At 38.7% G+C, this 25,883-nt stretch overlaps 1 protein-coding gene across 2 annotated transcripts; it reads right to left on the bottom strand.

Annotated features, from left to right (window-relative positions):
• Positions 1-21,715, bottom strand: LOC149818345 (uncharacterized). 2 transcript variants are annotated; one of them, XM_089984740.1, is made up of 7 exons: positions 21,530-21,712; positions 21,202-21,267; positions 18,541-18,615; positions 17,178-17,307; positions 16,987-17,112; positions 15,258-15,301; positions 436-510 (listed from the first exon to the last, which is right to left on the bottom strand). In XM_089984740.1, the coding sequence occupies exons 1-6, from the start codon at positions 21,685-21,687 to the stop codon at positions 15,290-15,292; spliced, it is 567 nt and encodes a 188-aa protein (XP_089840866.1). In that variant the 5' UTR covers positions 21,688-21,712; the 3' UTR covers positions 436-510; positions 15,258-15,289. The 2 variants fall into 2 exon arrangements, with proteins under 2 accessions (XP_089840865.1, XP_089840866.1); XM_089984739.1 differs by lacking the exon at positions 15,258-15,301 and having other exon boundaries at positions 1-510; positions 21,530-21,715.
• Between the last annotated feature and the right edge of the window lie 4,168 nt (positions 21,716-25,883).

The raw sequence follows: 25,883 nt of genomic DNA, 5'->3' as shown, positions 1-25,883 counted from the left end.
TTTCTCTGTCCAACTAATCATTTTTATTATTCTAGGGAGATTGGTTAGAGCTTCAGTAACATGATTTAAGAGAACAGCTGCAGAAACATGATGGATGCCAAAAACAGATGGGCATCGATGTCACAGTACTGAACAGAAAAGGTTTACACAGCTCAACAACACTTACAAAACTTGGACAACTGTGTCATGTAAGGTCATTGAAGATCCAAAACTTGGCTTCCAGTGGTCTGGCTTGAGATCTTCCATGAGCACCGGAGAATCCAAAAGAATGCCATCCAAAGATGGAATACTAATAACAGATGCACCTAGGAATACAATGCCTTTGCAGCTTCATTCTCGACTGAGATATGCTCCCTGGTCATTTGCTCAGCTAACGATCATCTTGTTAAGAAATGGTGCTTGTTCTGGAAAGTATTCCATCAGTTCATCTTTTGTCACCCATACATGATCCTCACACTTTCTGATATCAAACTTGTTGGTTGCAATAACTTGTGATTTGAAAAAGAATCTCTGCAATAAAATAAAATAAAAAAAAGAATCAGAAACAACTCCCGTAAATTTTATTTAAGCTGCTGAGTCTCCAGTGGAGCAATTTGTGGTAACATGAGAAGCTACATAGAGGCTTGCAATATATACATATATAAGAGAGAGAGAGAGAGATGAGATGGGCGTAACAGTGGACGACGTCGGACAAACGTGTGGCAGTCCTGGAGCGCTGCTAAAGGTCCAAAACACAGAAAAAAAATATAATCGGATGCGCCCAGTGCATTCGACGATTGGGCGTCCACTGTTACGCCCAATCATGTGTGTGTGTGTGTGTGTGTGTGTCAGGCAATTGTCTTTATGTAGCTAAAAAATCCTGACCACCTACATTGATAAAAAAAGCTGGAGATTTTGAAAGGGAAAACAAAACTTCACACTTTGCCTTATATGGTCACTGTTCTTCACTAAGCTAAACAGGTCTATCAAGAAATCAATTTTCATTGCGAGGTAGAGGGTACTAGAGTATGCATCTATAGGAATTAGGAAAGAGAACAATGTTTAAATACCCTAATTTCTGTAAGTGGCAGCATGACGCTGCTGCCTTGAATAGGATTTTTGCTCAAGAATTAGATCAACCTACCAGACCATTGACATATATCCGACGAGGGAGATCACTCATTCTCAAATTGATAAACTCATGGCAACAAGAGTCAAAATAAAAACTGATCTTAAAACTAATCAAGTCAGGACTAATTACCAACTTTAGTTGAGGTACTTTCATGCCAGAAATGTCCCAAATTTTCCAAAAAGGAAACACTATCCTCAAGCTTTTGAAAGGCAAAATATCATGAAAAGGATTATGACTTCAATAAAGAAATGAGCAACTACAGGCTTTTCTACCAATTGGAATCAGTCACATCTTCAGAGAAAAAGGTAAATGGTTAAATATCTTAAATGGAAAATGGCAAATAAGATAATAAGACAAAAGAAATTGTCGCAGCTTCTGTCTAATCAGTTCTAAGTTGCACAAAGAGCATGACTGAGGATGACCAGCTTCAGTAGTTCGGATCATAACACTGCACCTCCCATCAGGGTGAGGCATCCAAGACTAGCATACGAAGGTTTCTGGGTATCTGGCAACCTATGAGCTATATTATGCTGGTGACCATGGTTACCAGGCCAAGGATCACAGGTCAACATGTCATAGGTTGCATGTACCGAAAGACCTTGGTAAATGTCTCTGTTTGTGTCCAGTACATGAACTCTGTAAGAATTTTCCACAGATTGCATTCAGTTGTCAAGGAATGAGAGGGAGAGAGAGAGAGAGAGATGCTAAAAAACGGCAGCCAAGAATAAGATGGCATGCCCTAATCCTCTTATTATGAACAAATAAATCAATGGATTTAAAATACATACAATTAACGGAAATGCCATTACATAAATAAAATAGTCTAAGAAAGATAGACGCACGATGATGTCAAAACACACATTTTATCACCATTCCTCACGTTGTGCATAGTAATGGACCATGGACAACTTGTTCTTTAAGAAAGAAAATTGATGCTTTGTTAGGCCTTTGGTGAACAAATCTTCAACTTGACTTTCTGTATGGATGTGACGAGGCTCAATCTCTTTGTCTTCAACTTTTTGTCTAATGAAATGTTAGGATTATGAGCAATGTTAATAGCACTCTGATTATCACACAACAGAAATGATTGTGAGATTCCTTCTCCAAGATCAGCAAGAAGATGTCTAACCCATGTAGCTTCAGCGGTCCCAACTGCCATAAACCTATATTCAGTTTCAGTACAGGATCTAGCAATGGCTCTTTATTTTTTGCTACTCCATGACACCAAATTTTTTCCAATGAATATACAATACCTAGAAACCTATGTCACATGGGTGCGGGTGCGACACGGGTGCGGCACAATTCCAAAAAATTTAGAACGGGGAATCGGCTATATATATATATATATATATATATATATATATATATATATATATATATATATATATATATATATATATATATATATATTTTAAATATATATAATTATATATATAACAATAAATTAACACATAAAGATTGTAAATTTTAAAGCAAAAATAAAAAAGTAATTCTTAACAACACAAACTTACCAAAATATAACACATAAAGAAGCTTATGAGTGTGATAAACAACAAAACTTATCATAAATCTGCCTCATCGTCTGAATTAGAGGGAAGAACAGGATCGAGGTAGTCCATGTTGAAAATATGCAAATTATGTTCTCCCTCCAAGTCAAAATCTTCTGGATTTACATCCCAATTCTTGGATGGTCCACAACTGCATCAAAAAATGACTATATTAGTATCTAACTTAAAACTTTGAATACAAATATTTAAATACAAACTTTGAATACAAAGAAAAAAAAGTATTTATACTCTTCTTTGGTGCGGCGAGAAATTAATCGTAGATTTGAGTGAACATAAACCAAATCCTCTGCTCTTTTACTAGTGAGTTTGTTTCTTTTAATGTTGTGAATTTGAGCATATGTACTCCAATTTCTTTCACAACAGGATGATGTAGCAGGTTGGGATAACAACTTCATTGCAAGACGTTGCAGATTTGGTATCTCTGATCCATATATTGCCCACCAATTAAGGGGATCTTCCTCGTCCCCTGCCACGAGTGCTGCTAAAGAATCAAATCTTCCAGTAGAAAACTTGTCAAACTCACTATTTACAACCTTAAACATGTGAGGATCATTAAAAAGTCTTCCCAAACATATCATTTTATTTCTTGATATCTCAGGATCTTCATTTGGAGAAACACGACCAATACATGCTGTCAACCATTTTTTTTGCATAGTATTTTGGATTGAGAGAATGTGTCATGCAATGCAAAGATTTGCTTTTATCTCATCTTCTCACTAAAACTGAATGTACATGATTGTAAAATTCTGAATCATCAAGTGCAATATCTTTCTTCTCATGTTTAAAAACGATACTTTGAACTTTTTCAATCATATTGTCCCATATTTCATAAATTCTATGAAGCATGGGTACATCTCTATCAACTTCTCTCAACATTGCCCAAATAGGCTCTGTAAATTCAAAAAAATATGTAATTTTATCCCACCAAAAATCATCACAGATGCATTTTTTGATAGCTTGAGCCTTGACATCATCTTTAGTACGATAAAAATCTCAATCTTGATCAGCCACCATCATCATCAATGCATTCTTGAGTTGCTTAATTCTTTTCATCATAACAATGAGAGAAGCAAAACGAGTTACAGTAACTTGAGATCAGAATGCCTATTAAATATAGAAAGAGCATGATGATGGTTTACAACAAAATTTCTAATATTTTGAATATCATGCTCTATTTTCTCAATCCATAAACAAATTTCACGTGCATGTGCATCATCATTTGATGGATTGCATATACTCTTAAGTGTCAAATTTAAACTGCGTGCTGCGCAAGGAGTCCAAAAAATATGTAAATATGTATCTTCACTTGCCAAATTCATTCTTGCACGACTGCAAACTGGAGCATTGTCAGTAATGATTTGCACAACACTTTCTTCACTCACTTCTTTTATCACTTCGACAAATAATCTCTTTAAATATTCGGCATCTTTATACTCTCCAGATGCATCAACAGTCTTCAAAAAGATTGACCCATTAAGTGAGTAAGCAATGAAGTTTATCAATGGTCGCCTTTGTATATCAGTCTATTTTTTTTCTCTGCAAGAATGATTGTTCTTAGTTTTTCTGAACTAGGAGGCACATAACCACTCAAATTACAATTAGCCAAAGATGTAATCATATTTTTCCAGTATGGACTTCTATCTACATTAAAAGGAATTGAACTTGAGTAAAAAAATCGACCAATCTTTTTATCAATTTCTGCTCTTGCCATGTTTTTGAATGACGCTTGTATTGTTTTATTGCTTTCCATCTTTCTTTTCTTTAAAAGCTCTTCTTGTATATCACTAGCAATAGAAAAAAACAGATTAATCGAATCGGTTCTCATCTCTGCAATTTTCTTCTTTTTAGCTTCCTCTTGTTCTTTTTTTAATTACTTTAACGTGTCTTTGTCAACCCCAGAACATACCCTAATTCCTTGACCACGAATATGCAAAAGATGTGCTTTCACACACGTATAAGAACCTGTGAAAACAGTCTTACATAGATTACAATGAAAGTGCACATTCCCACCACCACCACTACTATCTTGTATCCCTTTTGTCACAAGCCTCCAAAGTGGTTGAGAATCTTCTAATTGAGGGTTAGAACTTGAACCAAATGTATTGACACTACCGCTAGAACTCGCCATTATATCTGAAAAGTGAAAACTGAAAAGAAAATAAGTAAATAAAATAAAGTTAATAAACACTTCAAAATAATAGTAATAGGAGCTCCAGGTTCATCCCCCTGTGCAAATCAGATTCAAACCAAGCCTTCCTCTGCTCTCTGCAAGCCAGGTTCGAGATAGGGGGCCTACCCCCTATCTGACGCAAAAAGGAGGGGCAGGGCAAGCCCCTGGTGAACCTTATCAGTGGCAGGGGCTTCGCCCTTGCCAAAAAGCCAAAGGCAGCAGAGGAAACGAGGAGGGGCTCAGTCCCTCCTCGTTTCCCTTCTGTCCGGCGGGGCAAAACTCGGCCTGTCAGCCGAGCCCCCTCCTTCCCCCACTCCTACTTCTTACCCCTGCGATAAAAGGGAAACGAGGGGGTTGAGCCCCTCCTCTGTGAATCGGAGGCACAGGGAGGGACTGAGCCCCTCTTCTGCGAGCAGAGGGTGCAGGGGGGGAGGGGCCTGAAAAAGGTGCATAGGCATAGGATCTGACCCGATCCATGTACCCAATCCATGTAACATATAACTATTTTTACATTTATCGGGTCTGGATACACCAGACCCGGACCCATACTGTAATGTATCTTAAATACACAAGTTAGGTCACGATTTTTTTTTACTGAAATCGTGACAGCCGTAATTGTTTTCTCTCTCCCTCTCTCTCTTTTCTCTTTCTCAACGTAGGTGCAGAGGAAAACTTTCATGGTATCAGAGCGAAGATCCATCTAGGGGTTGCGGAGGATTCCAAAGGTGCGACAGATCAAAGGTTTGAGGTTTCTTTCTTCTCCCATCTTCTTTTCTTCTTCAGTTTTTTTCTCTCTACCTCCATTCCCAATCTCCATCCCTCGTTTTCCCCTCTTCTGTTTTTCTTCAGTCTTTTCTTTTCCTTTAGTGAATTCACGCCTCACGTGAATTCCTAATCTGTTCACGAAGAGCTCACGTGAACCCTGGTTCACGGTAATCCTGTACATCAAGAAAGGGAAAAGCCTGTTTCGCGTGAATTCCTTTTCTGCGTATCCCTTCAAAAAAAAAATTCTTCTCTTTTCTGCGTATCCCTTCTTATACTGGGCTGGATATCGGGCAGGTCTGCAACATCAAATTTCTTGGAATACAGCCTGTGTATCCCTTCTTATACTGGGCTTGGATATCGGGCAGGGCTGGATATCGAATCTCAGAACCCCTTTCTCGTATCATATTTCTTCTGACTGTTACGAGTGGGATCCACATTGAAAATACAGTTTTTTTCTTCCTTTCCTCATTGCTTTCACATTGAAAATACAGTTTGATTTTCTTTCCATTGCTTAAATATCCGACCTTTCAAAAGTAGAAAAGAAAACTCAGTCTTGGAAGAAAACTCAGTCTTGGAATACAACCTGAATTTCTTCTGACAGCCTCTGGTCGCCGATTTTTGAATTTCTCAGCCGTAAAAAAAAAAGGGACGATCAACAAACATCTCTGGTTGCAGACTGAGCACTCTGTGGATACTCTGGTAACACAAAAAGGGTTTCTTTTTCTTGTTAAAAATCTTCCTCATGGATATTCATTCCTCTTCATCCAATCTTTATTCAAGTTTTCTCACTCAACTCGTTTCTGAAAAGTTAACTACCTCAAACTTCTTGATCTGGAAGAGACAAATCATTCCTTTTATAAGGAGTCAAGGTCTCTTGGGTCACCTTGATGGAACCACTCCCGCTCCACTCGAATTGGTTACGAGAGAGGAAAAAGATGACAAAGGAGTAAGTTCAATTGTGTATGTCAAGAACGTAGAGTACCTCAAGTGGGAAAGGAAAGATCAGTCGGTGGTTGCATATATCACTTCCACCCTGTCCCAAGAGGTCCTTGTTGCAATTCCCGACAATTGTACTGCTCTGCAACTTTGGGAAAAATTGGTTCAAACATATTCACAAGTTTCGCAGTGGATTGGGATGCGACTACAATATGATCATCACTTCACTATTGTGTCTCCCTGCTCTTCCTACCTTTGATGAGTTGCGAGCAAAATTGATTCAGTATGAGATGACTCTGAAAGGGTTCTTTGAGGAATCTCACATTCACACAAATTCTCAGGAAGTTTTTGCCACAGGAGTAACTTATGGTAGAGGACGAGGACGAGGAGGACAAGGGCGAAGTAGACACGTAGGGTGTGGTCTGCTTCCCACTCCAAATACGTTCGCTCATGCGCAGGGATCAAGATCCATTCCTACTTGCTTCTTTTATAACAAAAAGGGGCATATCAAAGCAAATTGTTGGCATAATCCAGAGAATAAAGGAAAGAGTCCACAGACAGAAAACAAAAGGAAGTTCTCAAATAATGGAGAGATTAAAGATATGCTGATATCTGCGTTGTCAGAGTTGAAATTGAAGCAGAGTGATGAAGGCACTTGGTCTGTCGACTCAGGGGCAGTCATTCATGTACAGGTGATGCAGGTAAGATTTCTAATCCCATTCCTTATTTTGGAAAAAGTAAGATTGTCACTGGAGATGGATCCCACCATCCTGTTTCTCATGTTGGAAAAACTGTCATTCCTATGTCATATTCCACTCTTACTCTTTCAGACGTTCTTCATGCCCCTGACATTAAAAAAAATATTGTCTCTGTTTCCAAACTTATTGATGATAATAATGCTTCAGTTGAATTCACTCCCTTCTCTGTGCAGGTCAAGGACCTACGCACGAGGGAAACATTCGCTGAAGGAAAGAGACGAGGCAATATGTATGTCTTTGAAGAAGCTCTTTGTCATGTTGTTCGCCCTGTCCACCTGAATTCAAAGCCCTCATTAGAGTCGTGTTCATCCTCTTCTGCTAATGTTTTTAATATTTCTGAATGTAATAAGTCATTCTTATGGCATAGTCGGTTAGCCCATTGTGGGAGTCATTTTATTGAGAAACTTGTATCTAATAATCTCATTCCAAAAGAAAGTCTCAATAGGGATGAGAACAATCACAAATGTTCCATTTGTCTTTCCTGCAAGAGTCATGTATTGCCTTTTTATTCCATTAATAAGAGAGCTTCAAAACCTTTTGAGATAATCTGTTTTGATGTATGGGGACCCGCCCCAATTGCCTCTGGATCTGGAAGTAAATACTATCTAATATTTGTTGATAACTATTCTCGATACACTTGGATATATTTCATAAAAAAATAAGTCGGAAGTCTTCTTTTTGTTTCAAAATTTTCTTTCCCTTGTTCAAAAATCAATTTTCTGAGTCCATTTAATTTTTCCAATGTGATGGAGGTGGGGAATTCTCATCCCGTGATTTTATTTCTTTTCTTCAAAATAACAGAATAGGAAGAAGGGTGTCATGTCCTCACACCCCTCAACAAAATGGAATTGCTGAACGAAAACACAAGCATATCGTTGAAAGTGCCATGAGTATGCTCCATGACAGCAATCTTCTCATCAACCTATGGACAGAAGCTTTCCATTCAGTCGTGCATGTGATAAATAGATTGCCTATGGTTGTTCTGGAAAATAAGTCTCCTTATCACTGTCTTTTTGGAACTCATCCTAGTTATTATGATCTGCGTGTTTTTGGATGTGTCTGCTATGTGCATATCGATCAGTCTCTGAGAAACAAGTTTCAAGACAAGGCTCAAAAGTGCAGATTTGTGGGATATGCAGATGATTACAAAGGATATAGGTGTTATGATCCCACCAACAAACGCATCAGAACCTCAAGAAACGTTGTCTTTGATGAACAAAATTTTGATCACGGAGCTGACACAACGAATATGCCAACTGAAATTTACTATCCTTGACTGAGCTCAGAACTTTTTGCTGGCTCCAATGAAGCATGTTCCTCAGATTGTGTGCAACAAGAAGGAGAGGTGTTTAAGAACACTGGGGCGTCGGGGTCACAGAATGCAGAGAAAGTACCGGGCAGATACAAAGGCATTGTCTATTCTAGACAGAAACCGACAACATCAAGCCATTCAGATCATGTCTCAGTCGCCAATCCTGCGTCTTCTCATACTCTTGCAGCTAGAAAATCAAACCGCATACGACATCCTGTTAATAGATGGGTTAGTTATAACAGCTTCTCCTTGGATCTTCAACTGTTTTTAACTGCCATCAATAAGGACGAAGAGCCCATCATGTATTATCAGGCAGCCGCTTCTATGAAATGGGTAGAAGCCATGAATGATGAAATGCAAGCCTTGCATGAATGTGGAACATGGGAAGTTGTTCCCAGACCACCTGATAAAAATGTTGTCGGATGCAAATGGGTCTACAAAATCAAGTACAAACCAGATGGAACCATTGAACAATATAAGGCCAGGCTTGTAGCAAAAGGATTCACCCAAGAAGCAGGGCAAGACTATGATGAAACTTTTAGTCCGGTTGTAAGAATGGGAACGATTCGAATCATCATCTCCCTGGTTGTTGAACATGGATGGAAGTTGAGTCAACTTGATATAAAAAATGCATTTTTACATGGGAATTTAAAGGAGGAAGTATACATGGAACAACCCCCTGGATATCAAGAACAAAATTGTAAAACCCATGTATGCAAGCTTAAAAGAGCCATCTACGGCCTGAAGCAAGCATCTCGCTCTTGGTTTGATAGCTTCTCGTTAGAGATTCAGAAGCATGGATTTTCACGTTCCATGCTGGACCACTCATTATTTATTTTTAAAAGCCCGCTTGTGACCACTCTAATATTAATTTATGTCGATGATATCATCATCACAGGAAACTCTGCAGACCATATCCAAGAAATAAAAGACTTATTAGGTCAAAGGTTCAAAATGAAAGATCTTGGAGTTCTACGCTATTTCCTTGGTGTAGAAGTTGATAACCAGGCTCATGGCTTGACACTCACTCAACACAAGTACACCGTAGACGTTCTCAGCAAGGCAGGCATGAAAGACTGCAAACCTCTGGGAACACCGAGTGTACTTCATCAAAAACTTAGCGCTCATGATGGAGATCTGTGTGATGACCCCACCAGGTATCGTAGCATAATAAGAATGTTACAATACCTCACATTCACTAGACCTGATATTGTTTATTCAGTCAATCAAGTGTCTCAATTTATGCATGTGCCACGTACTGGACATATGGAAGCAGTCAAAAGGATCCTTCGATATCTGAAAGGGACTATTGGAGATGGATTGATATATTTACCACAGTCATATGGCCAAGACGAGCACGAAATTACTGTATATTGTGATGCAGACTGGGCAGGAGATCCTGACGAACGAAGATCTACATCAAAATATTGTGCCTTCATTGAAAGAAATTTAGTCGCTTGGAGCAGTAGAAAACAAAAAGTTATCGCTAGATCAAGCATTGAGGCTGAATATAGATCCATGGCTGCTGCCACTGCCGAAGTCACATGGATCAGGGATCTTCTAACTGAAGTAGGAGAAAAGATCTCCCACACTACCTTGCTCTATCACAATCAAAGTGCCATCAACATGTCTTTCAATCCAGTACATCACAGTCGTGCCAAGCACATTGAGATCGACAAACACTTTGTGAGACAGAAGGTTGAAGAAAAAGAGATTGAGCCTGAGTTTGTCAGCACTGAAAGACAGGTTGCAGACATATTTACCAAAGGGTTAACCAAGGACCGCTTTTAGATGCTTAAAAACAAGTTGTTCATGGTTCAAAACCATAATCAACTTGAGGGGGGCTGAAAAAGGTGCATAGGCATAGGATCTGACCCGATCCATGTACCTGATCCATGTAACATGTAACTATTTTTACATTTATCGGGTCTGGATACACCAAACCCGGACCCATACTGTAATGTATCTTAAATACACAAGTTAGGTCACGATTTTTTTTTACTGAAATCGTGACAGCCGTAATTGTTTTCTCTCTCCCTCTCTCTCTCTCTCTTCTCTTTCTCAACGCAGGTGCAGAGGAAAACTTTCAGGGCCTGCCTGGCATAAACGAAACGAGGAGGGGCCAAGCCCCTCCTTTTTTAATAGGAGGCACAGAGAGGGGCTGAGCCCCTCTTATGCGAGCAGAGGGTGCAAGGAAGGAGGCTGCGAGCAGAGGGTGCAGGAGGGTCGACATACTTGTTGAGTGTTGACGGAGGGGGAGACGGTGGCTAGCACCTGTGCGTACTGTCGCCGGAGTCTGGATCGCCGGCGTGGGTGTAGGAGAAAGCTACAGGGGCTGGGGGGAGAGGCAAAATCGAGAGGGTAAGCCCCTCCCCCTGTCGAAAAACCCCTTTTAGGGGTTCAGCTGCAGATGAAATTTGAATCTGGGTCGGGTCCTTACCCGACCCGACCCGGATCCAAAACGTATTTTAAAAATCAAAACGGACATTTTTGGACTCAATCAACGTTGATTGAGTCCAAAACAAGGACGCACTCGGCCTCGACTCGTTGACCGAGTTTGACTCGGCATTGACCGAGTCTGAGCCGTGTCTGAAGCCGCACCCATGTCGGGGCATGTCAACTCGGGTGCGGCGCCTCCCTAACCGAGTCTGTGTGACTTAGCTAGAAACAGATCGTCTTTCATCCGGATCCCCAGCCCAATCCGCATTTGTATAAGTAATGATCTCATGTCCCTTATTATCAATCCAATTTCTTTGATAAAAAAGACTGTCACCAATAGTTCCTTTCAAAAATCTTAAAATTCTTTTCACAGCTTCAACATGACCCGTTCTTGGCTCATGCATGAATTGAGAAACCTGATTAACAGAATATACGATGTCTGGCCTGGTAAAAGTGAGATACTGAAGCATTCCAAAGATACTCTGATATTTGGTCGGATCACTATATAAGTCTCCATCATTTGAGCTCAGTTTTTATGTAGAATCCAATGAGTGATTAGGAGCTTACAATCTGACATCCCTGTCCGGTTTAAAAGATCAAGAGTATATTTATGTTAAGTAAGAGTTAAAACATCATCTCTTCTATCCACCTCAACCCCGAGAAAATACCTCAAGTCACCAAGATCTTTCATCTTGAAATTTTGCATCAATAATTCCTTCACAATCTGTATATGATTGTTAGAATTGCCTGTAAGAATTATGTCAAACATATATAAGTAATAATGTAGTAATTTCCTTATCCTTGAAAATGAAAAGAGAATGATCAAAAGAGCATCGACGAAAACTATAGTTTTGAATTTTGAGAGAAAAACTCTCAAACCAAGAACGAGAGGCTTGCTTTAATCCATAAAGAGCTCTCTTCAGTTTGCAGACATAATCCTTGGGTTCTCCAATATATCCAAAAGGTTGCTCCATGAAAACTTCCTCCTTCAAATCTCCATGCAAGAAGGCATTTTTAACATCAAGCTGACTTAACGCCAACCATAATCAACAGCCAAAGATATAACAACCCGTATTGTTCCCATCTTAACAACAGGACTGAAGGTTTCATCATAGTCTTTCCCATATTCTTGTGTGAACATGCCACAAGTCTTGCTTTATATCTTTCAATACATTCATCAGGTTTATACTTAATCTTATAAACTCATTTGCACCCAATAACATTTTTTATTTCAGGTCTAGGAACAATTTTTCATGTCTGACATTCATGAAGAGCTTCCATTTTCTCATTTATAGCCTCTATTAATTTATGCGATTTAATGGCTTGATGAAAATTGACAGGTTCATCGTGTTTTTCCACTTGAGATATGAACAATTGAAAATCCATGAAAAATTTATCATAGTTGACCCATCTTTGAATAGGATGATGTATCCTTTCCGATCATCTCAAAGGATATTGACTCATATCCTCCTCAACATTGTCTGTGACATGATCTCTTGCCCTTCTAACATAAATTTGACCAGAGAATCTCTGAAATTCTCTAGGCATTTCGTTTTCTGAAGAGTGAGGAGGTTCGAGATATTGTTCATTTGAATTCAAATCCTCACAGGATGGCTGACAAGATCTCTTTTCACTCTCAAACAATTCAACACTCAACCAAGGATCATAAACTTCAACATTTTGAGATGAGTTCTTCTCTTGAAGTGATGACATGCTCTCAAAATTATGTCCATCAAAGACAACATTTCTGAAAATCTTGATATGCTTGGTTATCAGATTATAACATCTATATCCCTTATAATCATCAACATATCCAACAAATTTGCACTTCACAGCTTTATCCTAAAATTTATTTCTTAGAGATTTGTCAATATGAACATAACAAACACAGCCAAAGGTGCGCAAGTTATTATAATCAGGATGATTTCCAATAAGAGTAGAATATGGAGACTTGTTTTCTAAAATTCCCATGGGTAAAAGATTAATCGCATGTACTATATGAAAGGCTTTTGTCTAAAGATTAATAGAAATGTTACTATCATGAAGCATACTCATGGCACTTACAACGATATGTGTGTGCTTCCGTTCAGCCACTTCATTCTGTTGAAGAGTATGTGGACAGGACACACGCCTTTTTATTCCATTATTTTGAAGAAAATCAAGAAAGTCATTTGAAGAATATTTACCACCACCATCACATTGAAAATGCACAACATTGAAAGAGAAACGATTCTTAACAAGAGCACAAAAAATTTGAAATAATCTAAAAACTTTGGACTTGTGTTTTATGAAGTATATCCAGGTGAAACGAGAATAACTGTCTATGAATAAAACATAATATTGACTTTCAGATGAATAGCGTAGAGGAGTTGACCCCCATACATCATAATACACTATTTTAAAAGCTTTTGAGGCTCTTTTATTAACAAGATTAAAAGGAAGAACATGACTCTTACATAACTAACAGTTTAAATATTTTTTAGCATCTAAAGCAGAATTTAAATAGGACTCTGGAATCAAATTTTTTAATACAAGTTTCTTAATAAAACCATGACTACAATGACCCAACCGACGGTGCCACAAGTTTGGCTTATTACAATGGGAAAGACTAAAGACATATGTATGACAAAACTTGAAACTCTGCGATGTCGGCGCCAAAAAATGTGACTTCAAGAAAGAAGAAGAATGAAAAGATGGATCCTCCTTGAAGATATACATGTTTTCTCGTCGCTCTCCTTTAACGAATGTCTCCTTTGTTTGAAGATCCTTAACATACACAGAAGATAAAGTAAATTCGACAGAAGAATTTGTATCACCAACAAGTTTAGATACAGAAACAATATTCTTTTTAATGTTGGGAGCAAAAAGAACATTGAAGAGGTTAAGAGAAGTACTAGACAAAGGAATTTAGGCATTTCTAACATGAGAATTGTGATGATGCGCTCTATATCCAGTGATTATACTACATTTTCCAAAATAAGAAGATAAATTTGAGAGTTTACCGGCATTTCCTGTGACATGGGTGGCTGCTCCAGAATCCATATACTATTCTTCTTGATCATTTTGCTTAATACTCATATGTGATAAAGCTGCAAGCAAAAGTTGTTGCATATCGCCAGAACATTTTTGTCCATCAAATTCTCTTTTGTTCCTTGATTTATTACTTTTTCCTTTGTTTTGAGGATTAAACCAACAGTCAGCCTTCACATGTCCTTTCTTATTACACTGAAAACATGTAGGCACTCTTTTCTGATTTTCTGCATTGAAAAATCCTGGCATGCTTGGAGTAGGAAGAATACCACGACATCCTTGACCAAAGCGACCTCTACCTCTACCACTTTAAAGACTGCTACTTCCACGTCCAAAACCATGAGATATATCTCATGCCAAAACATTATGTTTATATGCATGTTCACTACCTTCCGTCAGATGTTTTATGCGCATTTCATACTGAAGAAGTTTAGCTTGTAGAACCTCAAAGCTGGGTAACACAGGTAGAACCGATAAGAAAGTGGAGAGAACATGATATTCTGGACCCAATCCATTGAGAGTTTGCTGCACTTTTTTCTTGTCAAAAACAGCACATCCAACAATAGCAAGCTTATATGTAATTGATTTCACCTTGTTTAAATATTCTATGACTGACATTGAGCCTTTTTTAAGAGTATGAAACTCCCTTTTTAAAAATAAAACCCTTGCCTCTAAAATTTAAGAATAAGTTTGTGCAAGCCTATTTCATAATTGACTAGCAGTACAATCACCTGGAATTGATATCAATACTTCCTGAGATAGGGTGAAAGTAATATATGCAACCAATGCCTGATCGCACTTCATCCATATTGTGAATTCAAGATTTGAAACATAAATAACCGGAACATCTCCTTTATCATCCTTTGATTCCTGTGGAACAAACTGTGGTGGAGCTGGAATTGATCCATCCAGATCTTGGCTCCTTATAAAATGAACAATTTGTCTCTTCCAGGTCAAAAAATTAGAATGGTTAAGTTTGTCGGAAACAAGCTGACTCAAAAAGTTCGAAGAGAGGCCACTATAGGTAGAGGAATCCATTTAAAATATATGAAAAGATAAAGAAGAGAGCAAGAAAAGAAAAGGGAATAAATTTCATTCAAGAGTAAATATGCAGCAGCACAACAAAACAGATTAGGTAAGATGCAGGATACAATATAAAACATGCTACCTTTTTTTTTAAATAACCGCACTATTCCGGACTCAGTCTGATCCCTGCAACAGACCAGCAAAACACTATATAATGCTGCTAATATATATATATACCGACTGAAAATATATGAAACAATGGAAGGAAATATCGGAACAAAGATTAACAAGAATTAATTAAGATTTCTGAAAATAAAAACTGGAGATAACGAAAACAGAAATTTATCAGATTAGGGAATATTAGAACTAGTTTTCATATTAGAATATTCAAAGCGAAATAACCTCTATTTTGACGTCAAATACATAATCCCTTTCCTTTTTCTTTTATTTTTTGATTGACATCAAAATAAGGAAGCGATATTGGATGAAAAGACCAAGGGAAAATCTGCTCAGTAAAAGAAAACTGACAGTAGAGAGAGAGAGAGAGAAAGGGGAAAAAGAAGAAATATTAGAAGAGAATGGAAGAAAAGGGGATTTTGACCGGAAGAAGCAATATTCGATCTAAATGGGCATACCTTTTGGAAGAAAACCGACCACTCTGATACCAAGTAAGAATTTTTCACAGATTGCATTCAGCTGTCAAGGAATGAGAGGAAGAGAGAGAGAGAGAGATGCTCAAAAACTAGGGATGGCAGTGGGGCGGGGCGGGGCGGGGGACAAGGTTCCACCCCCGCCCCGCCTCAGCGGCGGGGATGGATTTTATCCTCCACCCCCGCCTCCATCCCCGTTTCATACCCTTCATCCCCGGTCCAAACGGGGATGAGGCGGGGCGGGGCGGGGATATTGCGGGGAAAAGTGGTTGGGGCGGGGTTGGGGCGGGGATTAGGCGGGGACGGGGCGGGGCGGGGAAAAGTGCACGTCCACCCCCGCCCCGCCTCCGCGGCGGGGATGGATTTTATCCTCCACCCCCGCCTCCATCCCCGTTTCATACCCTTCATCCCCGGTCCAAACGGGGCGAGGCGGGGCGGGGCCCCGCTTTCCCCCGGTCCACTGCCATCCCTATCAAAAACGGCAGCCAAGAATAAGATGGCATGCCCTAATCCTCTTATTATGAACAAATAAATCAATGGGTTTAAAATACACACAATTAACGGAAATGCCATTACATAAATAAAACTGTCTAAGAAAGATAGACGCATGGATCTGGATCGGATCCAGATCCAATGCCGTCAAAACACACATTTTATCATTACTAGACAAAACTTATTCACTTAGTGAGTCCACGTATTGGAGCTAAAGTTAAGCAATATCTCATTCTTAATTAACTTCCAGTCACAAATAAACCCAAGTATGTCTACACACATATAGGCATTGGTTTATGTAGGTCACATGTCATGCCATCCATTGGATGCCCTAGATACACATCATCAGATTTACTGACAAGTTGTGACCTTTAATTAGGGATCCTCCATAGCTAATGATATTCAAGGAAGAAATCAAACTGCAACTTGCAGCAACCATCATTGAGATTCAGCTGATTTAGTTTAGAAATCTGGAGACTGGGACCAGGTTACAGCTAATAGCCGTACTCCCTACCAAAACAATGCAAGTCTTATCTAAGATTGGACCTTGGGTGACATGAATTCAGGTAAATGGAACTCAAGGTGACATTGCAACGTCTTGAAAGTTGGAACGGTCAGCCCAATGCAGAAGAGGAACCATGACTACTAAAAAATGAGCAGGAACCTTGTGCCAAACAATGCAACAAAACAGCCATGATGTCTTCAGTAATGAGACTATAAAACAATTACCTTAAAAGCCGGAAGCCCAGGTTCAGATTCTGTTGGTTCTATACTCATATGCGCAAAAGGAGCATTGCCAACAAAGTATGTATGTGAAAGATCTCCAAGTACAGATTTTAATGCAGATTCTGCACACTGTGAAGAAATTGATCAGGAGATAAATCTCTTCAAGCAAAGAAAAAACACCAAGAATAGACTACCTTGCGTAATGTTTCCTCATTTTCATAGACCTTTTCTGGAAAATACCAGACTGATTTGTTAGGTGAAGTTCCATATGCATTGCCAGATAAGAGGAGATACAACCTTCTGTCAAGTGACCTCTGTAATGATCTGAAAGCACGGCAAAAAGATATATTGTATTCTGTCATCACCAATTTCCAGTAAACATGATCTTAAACAGAGTTCTATGGAGAGTTTACATAAAACTCAACACAATCCTGGTATATGGGGACATGCAAATACCCATGTCACAGGGACAAGTGGTTTTGCATGTGTCCGGATGGCAAGGCATGAAATGTCAACATGACCTGACATGAGCCATATACACAATGTGTTTACTTGGCTTTCATTTGCTAGAATTGTGTTTTGTTTTTTATTTTGAATTGTTTCTGTAATAAACTTTCAGTCTCAACATAAAATTTACACATGCTAGAAAAAATTGAGTCTTAACTAGTGATATATTGTCACCAGTTGAGTGTCTGTATCTGTGTGACAAACGATTTAATAGTTCTCAGATTTCAAGGTGACTAATTACGTGCACATACATCACATCTATAGGGAAGGTAACATTGTGTATTTGTGCCAGATGGTTTATTGCATGAGTTGGGTGTCCAACCCTACATTCAGACAATAAGTTGTACAAAGCATTACAAGTTATCTAGACCTATGAACACTACTGTTTGTAACTCTTCAATTAATTTAAAAACAAAAAAGAATACAAATGTCCTACAAACCCAAATAAAAAAACAAATTTACTTTTCTTTTCAGAAAAAAAAAAAAGAAATATTTAGCAAGGTAAGTCAGTAAAACACATCCTTTGACCAGGAGCTGCCAATAGAGAAGAAAATTATATAGTTAATCAAGGGTCTCCTCAGCATATAGCTACATAGTACCCAACGAGGTTAACATACTTATCCATATTAGCAAAACCAGAAAATGATAATTGAAGCAGGCACTATGTGATTACACGTGAACCCGTGTGTCCCATTGGACAGCTTTTCTTGTATTTTAGTTCTATAAATTCATTTTTTTAATACATGCATGCATTCGTAATGCTCAGAGAAATAAGATGTCACATATTTAGGGCTCAGACAGGATAGATCTTACATGGCTTCAAAAAGTATATCAGCAGTTAGTAAGGGAAAAGTAAGACAACAGCATAATTTCACTAGTTTGAACTTCAAAACATTGTGGAGCCTGGATATTTTACATTGCAGATGCATTTGAACACTTCAGGTGTTGTGTAGTTGAAAGAACAAGACACTGGTAGCTCAGGCCTCTACTTTTAGTAGAAAAACTTAAGTACACTTACATAAAAAAAGGAAAAAATCATATTTCACTTACTTTCTATCATTGGTTTTGTCAGCTTCAGTTATTCGTGGAGCCGGTACATAATCTATTTGATAGTCACCCTTTCCCCTGATGAAAAAGCAATAGAACATGATCAATAAGCAAAGTTTGATGTGTGAAACACATTTAAAGCCTAATTGTACAACCAATAATGACCAATACCTCAACTAGCATGTGAGCATGTGTGTTTATGAACCAGAACCCACCGGATTTGGAAAGCAACAAAAGATAACTTGTGATGGAAATGGAATTATTTGCATTCACAAGCAATGACAAGCATATTATTCTTGTCTAGATATCAGAAGAAACTACAAAATCCAAGGCATATAATGTATCCAAACACCTACCAATTCTTCAAATTAAGTCTACTCTAGGTAATGTCTTGATTTCATATGCCCAAGTTAACAAAGCTAAATTAAAAATTTCCGTAATCGCATGAGTACGGGTGTGGGTACAGAGGGTACGACACGGCAATTTCAAAAAAAATACAGGTATGGGGACACGGATATATATATATATATATATATAAGAGAGAGAGGAAAGAGTTTGGGTTTGGATCCACATACGATCCAGACCCAAACTCTTTCCTCTCTCTCTTTATAAGATAGAGGAAAGAGTTTGGGACTGGATCCACATATGATCCAGAACGAAACTCTTTCCGCTCTCTCTATAAAAGGGAAAATAAAAGGGGAAGGTCTCTCTCTCTCTCTCTCTCTCTCTCTCTCTCTCTCTCTCTCTCTCTCTCTCTCTCTCTCTCTCTGGCAGAGAGGAAGAAGGAGGAGGTTGAAGAGGGTTTTTTCTCTCTCTTCCTCTTCCTCTTCCTCTTCCTCTTCCTCTTCCTCTTCCTCTTTCGTCTTCTTCTTCCTTCTCCTCCTCTTCTTGTTCCTCTTTCATCTTCTTCTTCCTTCTCCTCTGCTTCCTCTTCCCCTTCCTTTTTTGTCTTCTTCTTCCTTCTCCCCCTCTTCCTCTTCCTCTCCCTCTTCCTCTCCCTCTTTCGTCTTCTTCTTCCTTCTCCTCCTCTTCTTGTTCCTCTTTCGTCTTCTTCTTCCTTCTCCTCCGCTTCCTCTTCCCCTTCCTTTTTCGTCTTCTTCTTCCTTCTCCTCCTCTTCCTCTTCCTCTTTTGTCTTCTTCTTCCTTCTCCTCCTCTTCTTGTTCCTCTTTCGTCTTCTTCTTCATTCTCCTCCGCTTCCTCTTCCCCTTCCTTTTTTCGTCTTCTTCTTCCTTCTCCTTCTCCTTCTCCTTCTCCTTCTCCTTCTCCTTCTCCTTCTCCTTCTCCTTCTCTTCCTCTTTCGTCTTCTTCTTCCTTCTCCTCCTCTTTCTTCTTCTTCTTCTTCTTCTTCTTCTTCTTCTTCTTCTTCTCTGCACTGACATAAAAAAAAAATGGTTTGGGTCAAGGTTGGACCCAACCCAATCCAGACCAGCACGTACTCGTGCTGCATCTGGTATTGGTACCCGTGTCGACACGGCTGTCTGGTTTCCGTGTCTATGTGACATAGGACCCTTGTCATGATTTTTCCCCTTGAGGACCAATCTGTATAAAATGTAATCACTAAATTCCTGGAATATGCCTGACCTGACAACCATAATTTTCCAGTAATACCACTATCAGCAGTCTTCTATACAAGACCAATTAAACAATCTGGACATAAAATCAATAAACAATAAAGTGATATTACCACTTACTGGAATAGGAACTGCATGAGAATATAGAAAGCAAACAAAGAGGCAAAAGGATCGCAGAATCTTTCTCATCACATAGAGGCAAGAAATTTCCTTGATGCTTGAAAACATCTAGAAATAGAACCTGAGATAGAAAGGGCACATTGAAAGGAAAAATCCTAGGCATGTCATGCTAGCAAGATCTCATCCACGCAGTCTATTCAAGCACAAAAAACACCCATGATGATATTTTACTTGATCGACATAATGATAATAGAACATTTTTTAAGCAGCAACATAATAGGAAAAAACCAGACTCATTACAGCCATAAGGAAGGCACAAGGGAACCGCTCATTTGATAGGGGCGACTTGTGAATGTCACCAAGTTGATGACATCGCAAGTTAGAAACCCATGGGTGGCATCCCTCGCCACAAGGTCGAAGCTGGGTGCACTCCCCGGCGGGCAGGGGGGACCTCAAGGGTTTTACCAACCGGAGACTAGCCATTGTGCAGTCGGTGATGGACTTTTTTTCCCCTTGGATTATCCAAATAAAGAAATTGATCAAACTGCCTAAACAACCAAGCTTGCTCCCATAGTTCATGCCATGATTAGCGCTATTTTGTTAGTCAAGTTTATATCGATTGCTTTATAACAATTCAATCCTCAAACTAACTAATTAATCTGTGTTCTACCAATTCGAACGCACTTCCTAGATGTTGAATCAATCGACATTCTTTCAGAAAAAAATTGAGCATTTAGACATACCACCCTTCAAAAAATTTCGTAAAACCGAAATAACATCAGGTAACAACTAACCAAGCATTGCCACAACAATATCCAATCAAACAAACATTTGATCCAATGACATCAAGAGAAAACTTTCTCAAACACGATCCTACTACAAGAGGAGAACTACGCTGCTACACCCAATTACGAATCAAAACAATCGAAATGAGAAAAGAAAAAAAGTTGCGGATTGGAATTATGAGCTCACCTCGCATCCGATTTCCCCAATACCTCATCGGGATATTGCCGCCGGTATTGCTGCCGCCACCGGAACCTAAAACACAATCCCAACAACAAATCATTCTCTAATTCGAGAAAACCCCGCAAACACGTCTCGCCAAGAAAATTGCTGAATTTCATCGAGGAAAAAGATTATTGCATTAAAAAAACCCAAACATTTCATACCACGAAAATCATTCCGAAAGGTTCATCAAGATTACACTAAAAGAATCCGAGAAAAACTCAGACAATTAACAAGAGAAAGAGAATGCGATCACAGAGAGATGGTTGGGGGAAAGAAACGAGAGGAGACTGACGAGAATTCCTGGAAGGAGTACACGGCGGGGTGGATCTTGGGGATGACGACGGGCAATCTCTCGAAGAGGACGGCGGCAACGATCTTCTCGGAAGCGGACGTGCAAAACCCTAACCCTCTCGAACTCAGCAGACGGAGCCCCGAGATCGACCTCTGCATCTCTCTCTCTCTCTCTCTCTCTCTCTCTCTCTCTGTGGAAGAGCCCACTGTGAAAACTGTAAACCCTAGCGCTCCGATACGAACCGGGTAGAGTGTATCGGACCGGTACTGAAGGTAGCTCGCTGCAAAACATATCGGGATTCGATGTTGAACTCGTTTGTGTTTGTATCGGGTCTAAGTGTAACCATATTGACAAATCACGCAAGATTTATGAAAATTTTGCGAAAATCTCGCAAGATTTTTTATAATTTTGTGAAAATATCGCAAGAAATTACCCGAAAGTTAAAATTGGTATTTTCTTGCGAGATTTTCAATTTCTCACGAGTTTTTTCATCAAAAACATAAATATCGTGTTTTAAATGCATTATTTATGTTTTTATCCGCTATTTACCTGAAAGATAAAGATGGTATTGTCATACGATATTCTCAATTTCTCATGAGTTTTTCGTCAAAAACATAAATAGCACATTTTAAGTGCAATATTTATGTTTTTATCGACTATTTATAGTAGAAAAACCATGGTTTTTATTTTTTACATTTTTTATTTATATTTTATTGTAAATATTTATTTTTTATATTTTTTATGTATTTTTCTTGTCAAGATTTTGCCAAAAAATGCGAGATCGGGGCAATCCACAGCACGAGCTCAGCTCAGCTAGCAGCAAGCTTAAACACCTCAACCTGGGCTGATTCGGCTCGTTTATCAACCAAACCTGTGATATTGGGTTCAGATCTAGATTTAGTTATGGATGTTGACATTCTTCTTAATATGAAAATTTGGTTATCTAGCCTTATATACTTCTAGATCCAAAATTTGTAACATGACAAACGCATAATCTTGGGAAAACAAAGGAAAAGTTTTCGTCTTTGGAAGATTTCAAGGGAAAGGAAATCGTCAAGGCACCCAGCCTGATCTTAAAAATTCCATTGCTGGCCTAGGTTTTTACTACAACCAATGTCCATGCAGATTATATCCAACCTGTCCGAGCCGTTTGTATCCCTAGCTTCATGGTGAACCCCTGGTCAAGCTGCAGGGTTTTCTCCACTCGAGTTTAGTCGAGTCAAAATCCGATTTTGTATCAGGTCGGGATCATGGGACGGATTCATTTTGGATGTGGTCTTTACCGAATCCAGCTTAATTAGGTCCTAGCTAATCAAATTCCAAGCTAGATTTGGGTTTGGGCACTACCGAATCCCAATCCAACTAGCCTAAAATAGCTAATTGGCCACATTTTAAATATAGTCAGATTTGTATACATGTTGGACTCAGACTTGGATTGAAACCCAAATGAAAATAAAACTCCACTGCAACCCATGTGCGATGTGGGTCCAACTCTGTTTAGAGACTCCACCACAACCCATGCACCGAGTCTTCTTCCGCTGCATTCAAATGTGATTTGGAATCTCATGCAAATGAGGGAATGAATCTCATTTTCACAGATAACCAAACATGTGATTTGAAATCTTATCCAAGAAACTGAAAGCTCGTTTGAGGTTATACATATGATTCCAAATCACATGGTGTAATATGTGATTTGAAATCATGACTTCAAACCACATTTGATTCCAAATCACATGAGATGCAACCAAACATATTCAAATCACATATTCCAATTTGCGATTTGAAATCACATGAGATTCACTCCAAATGTGAATTTCAAATCACATTCAGTTTCTCATTTTCATTTTCCAATGTTTGTTTAGTTGTGCAAATGAGATTCATTATCTCTTTTGCATGAGTCTCGCGAGAGGTTACCAAACATGTTTAAATTACATTGTCTTTGTAATTTGAAATCAGATTAGATGAAATCACCTGTGATTTTAAATTACATGACACACAAGGAACTGTCCCTATATTGTACTTTTTTTTTTCTTTTTATAATAACCGTGGGGAAGACATATAGAGATCAAAGCACCATCCCTACTTGCAACCTAAATGTTGGTAAGCATAGTAATTATGAATCACAAAATTAAAAATTATGATACTTGCTTAAGTTAATAAATTGATTAAGGGTACAAGTCCATGGGAAAAAAGATCTCAAATCAAGTTCAGCAGCCTCATGATGACCCTGTCCTGTTACAAAATCAACATGGCCCACATCCACATCCATGAGCCAATCACTAAGATTGATTGCGTCACTTGTAAGTCTTAAAATCAATGAGCCAATATGTATTGGTTGACACAAGACAAAGAAATAAAACAAAACAAATAACATAAGCAAAATAAATAAATAAAGGAAAAAAGAAAATAAATTGCTTTTTTTTTTTTTTTTGAGCAAGTTGCTCCAAGATTCAAAGTGGAATGCCCCCCCACAAAGATACTAGTTCTGAATCCTCACGCCTCCAAGAGAAAAAAAGATTCCAGTCCTTGTCAATTTAAAGCTATGCCTCAGCCAAATCCAAAACCCACAGACTTGTTTAATCAAAAGCAATGGACTCATGAAGAGGGGCCAAGTGCTTCTCAATTATTGAGAAGTTGAAGCAAAACTGTTGATAACAATTTCCAACTACTAGGTCTGGCTCTTGACTTAGACGATGGTTTATTTTTTTAGTATATTTACACAGAGAAACCGTGCTCCTCAAGCGGCATAAAACTGTGATGTACCCTTTGACCTTGCCGGCTGCTCCTTTCAAAAAACACTTTTTAATTTACTTGATATTCCGAATCACATGGGGGTCTTGTGATTCAGAAAAGTGATTCACTTTTCTCACAGCTTAACTTTTTATGTTCCGCTCAGCCTGCTTATACAAATCAGATTCACTTTCTCATTCAAATGAGTCCGAGAACCCCTTAAAGTCTTGTCGCGGGTTTGATTCAAAAGGGATCGAGTACAATATTTCATAATATACTTGCTCACCCTGCACACCCTACCAAGACTCGATGAAGGCATGCCCACCAGTCTACATATACTGCTGTTATACAATGTCCCATCTACAGAATCGCATAAAATTTGGTGACTTCCGCATGGTTGGTAGGAGTTGTCAGTGCACGCCTCCTTGTGGTGGAACGTTGCAGGTTCAAAACCCAGTGATACGTTCAATAATAAGTTGTGGGGTCCGCCTCACCCAGCTTACCTTTAAAATATATATATATATATATATATATATATATATATATATATATATATATATATATATATTTCACATGAGCCTGAAGAGAGTCAGTTGACTGCTATCTAGATCAGTGATAACACCTAGAGATATTAGAAGTGAGTTAAGAGCAAGAATTCCCATTAAACACTTTTTTTTTCCCTTTAATAACAAGGAAAAACTGATAATGGGTTGGGAGACTTGCCCTGTTAAGAGGTATTATTGAGTTATGATGACCATCCTCAATGTTGTGACGATATGAACAAACCGGACTACAACCCAATAAAAACAATATAAAAAGTCACTTTGTATTGGGACGTTGTAGGTTCAAAACCGTTGGTGGTAGGGCTCTGCCTAACCCCAGCTTGCCTTTTGAAGAAAAAAAAAAAAAAACTTCTTGATTCATTTGACTTGCCATGCAACCTATGCTATAGGGACGTGCCATTTTGGCCAGGTTCGATGTAGTCATTGGATATTATTTTAATATGTTTAAATAATTTTTAACAATTTTAACATATTTCAAATAAATTTTATCCATTAAAATTTAAAAAGTTGAATATCGAACTTACATTGCGTTGAATCGTATCTGTATCTTTGTGATATGGCATGGAAATGGAAGTGTTACCAATCAAACCAAGACCAGCATAGGCCTAGGAGGGTTTTAGCCTAGGAGTTTTATGCTGCTGGCACCAGGACCGCAGCCAGCGATCAGGCCTTTACGTCTGATGCCGTTTATTGGGATTACAAATAAAAAAATGAGCTTAAGGGCATTTTAAGCAATTAAAACTTAAAAGGTAAAATCATTGTCTGGTAATTTTTGGGTCAAGGGTTGGCCAATTTTTTTTTTCTTTTGGCAAGCTGAGGGATATACAACTATACCATTGGGTTTTGAACCTGGAATGTCTCAACACAAGGTGACGTGCATTAGCTGCTCCTACCGGACAAGCGGAACCCCATTGATAAAAAGGTTGGCCAAATCCATAAGAATGCTGGTAGCTTTTCCACACTTTTTTTTTGTTCTCTCTCTCTCTCTATATATATATATGAGCACTACAAGCAAAAACTGCTCTCTCGCTCTCTCTCTAACGTGATGGCGTAAAGGAAGA

Source organism: Nuphar pumila, chromosome 13 (genome assembly GCF_984573655.1).
Source record: "Nuphar pumila chromosome 13, dmNupPumi1.hap1.1, whole genome shotgun sequence".
Classification (NCBI taxonomy): domain Eukaryota; kingdom Viridiplantae; phylum Streptophyta; class Magnoliopsida; order Nymphaeales; family Nymphaeaceae; genus Nuphar; species Nuphar pumila.
This window is presented reverse-complemented; position numbering and strand designations above follow the sequence as displayed.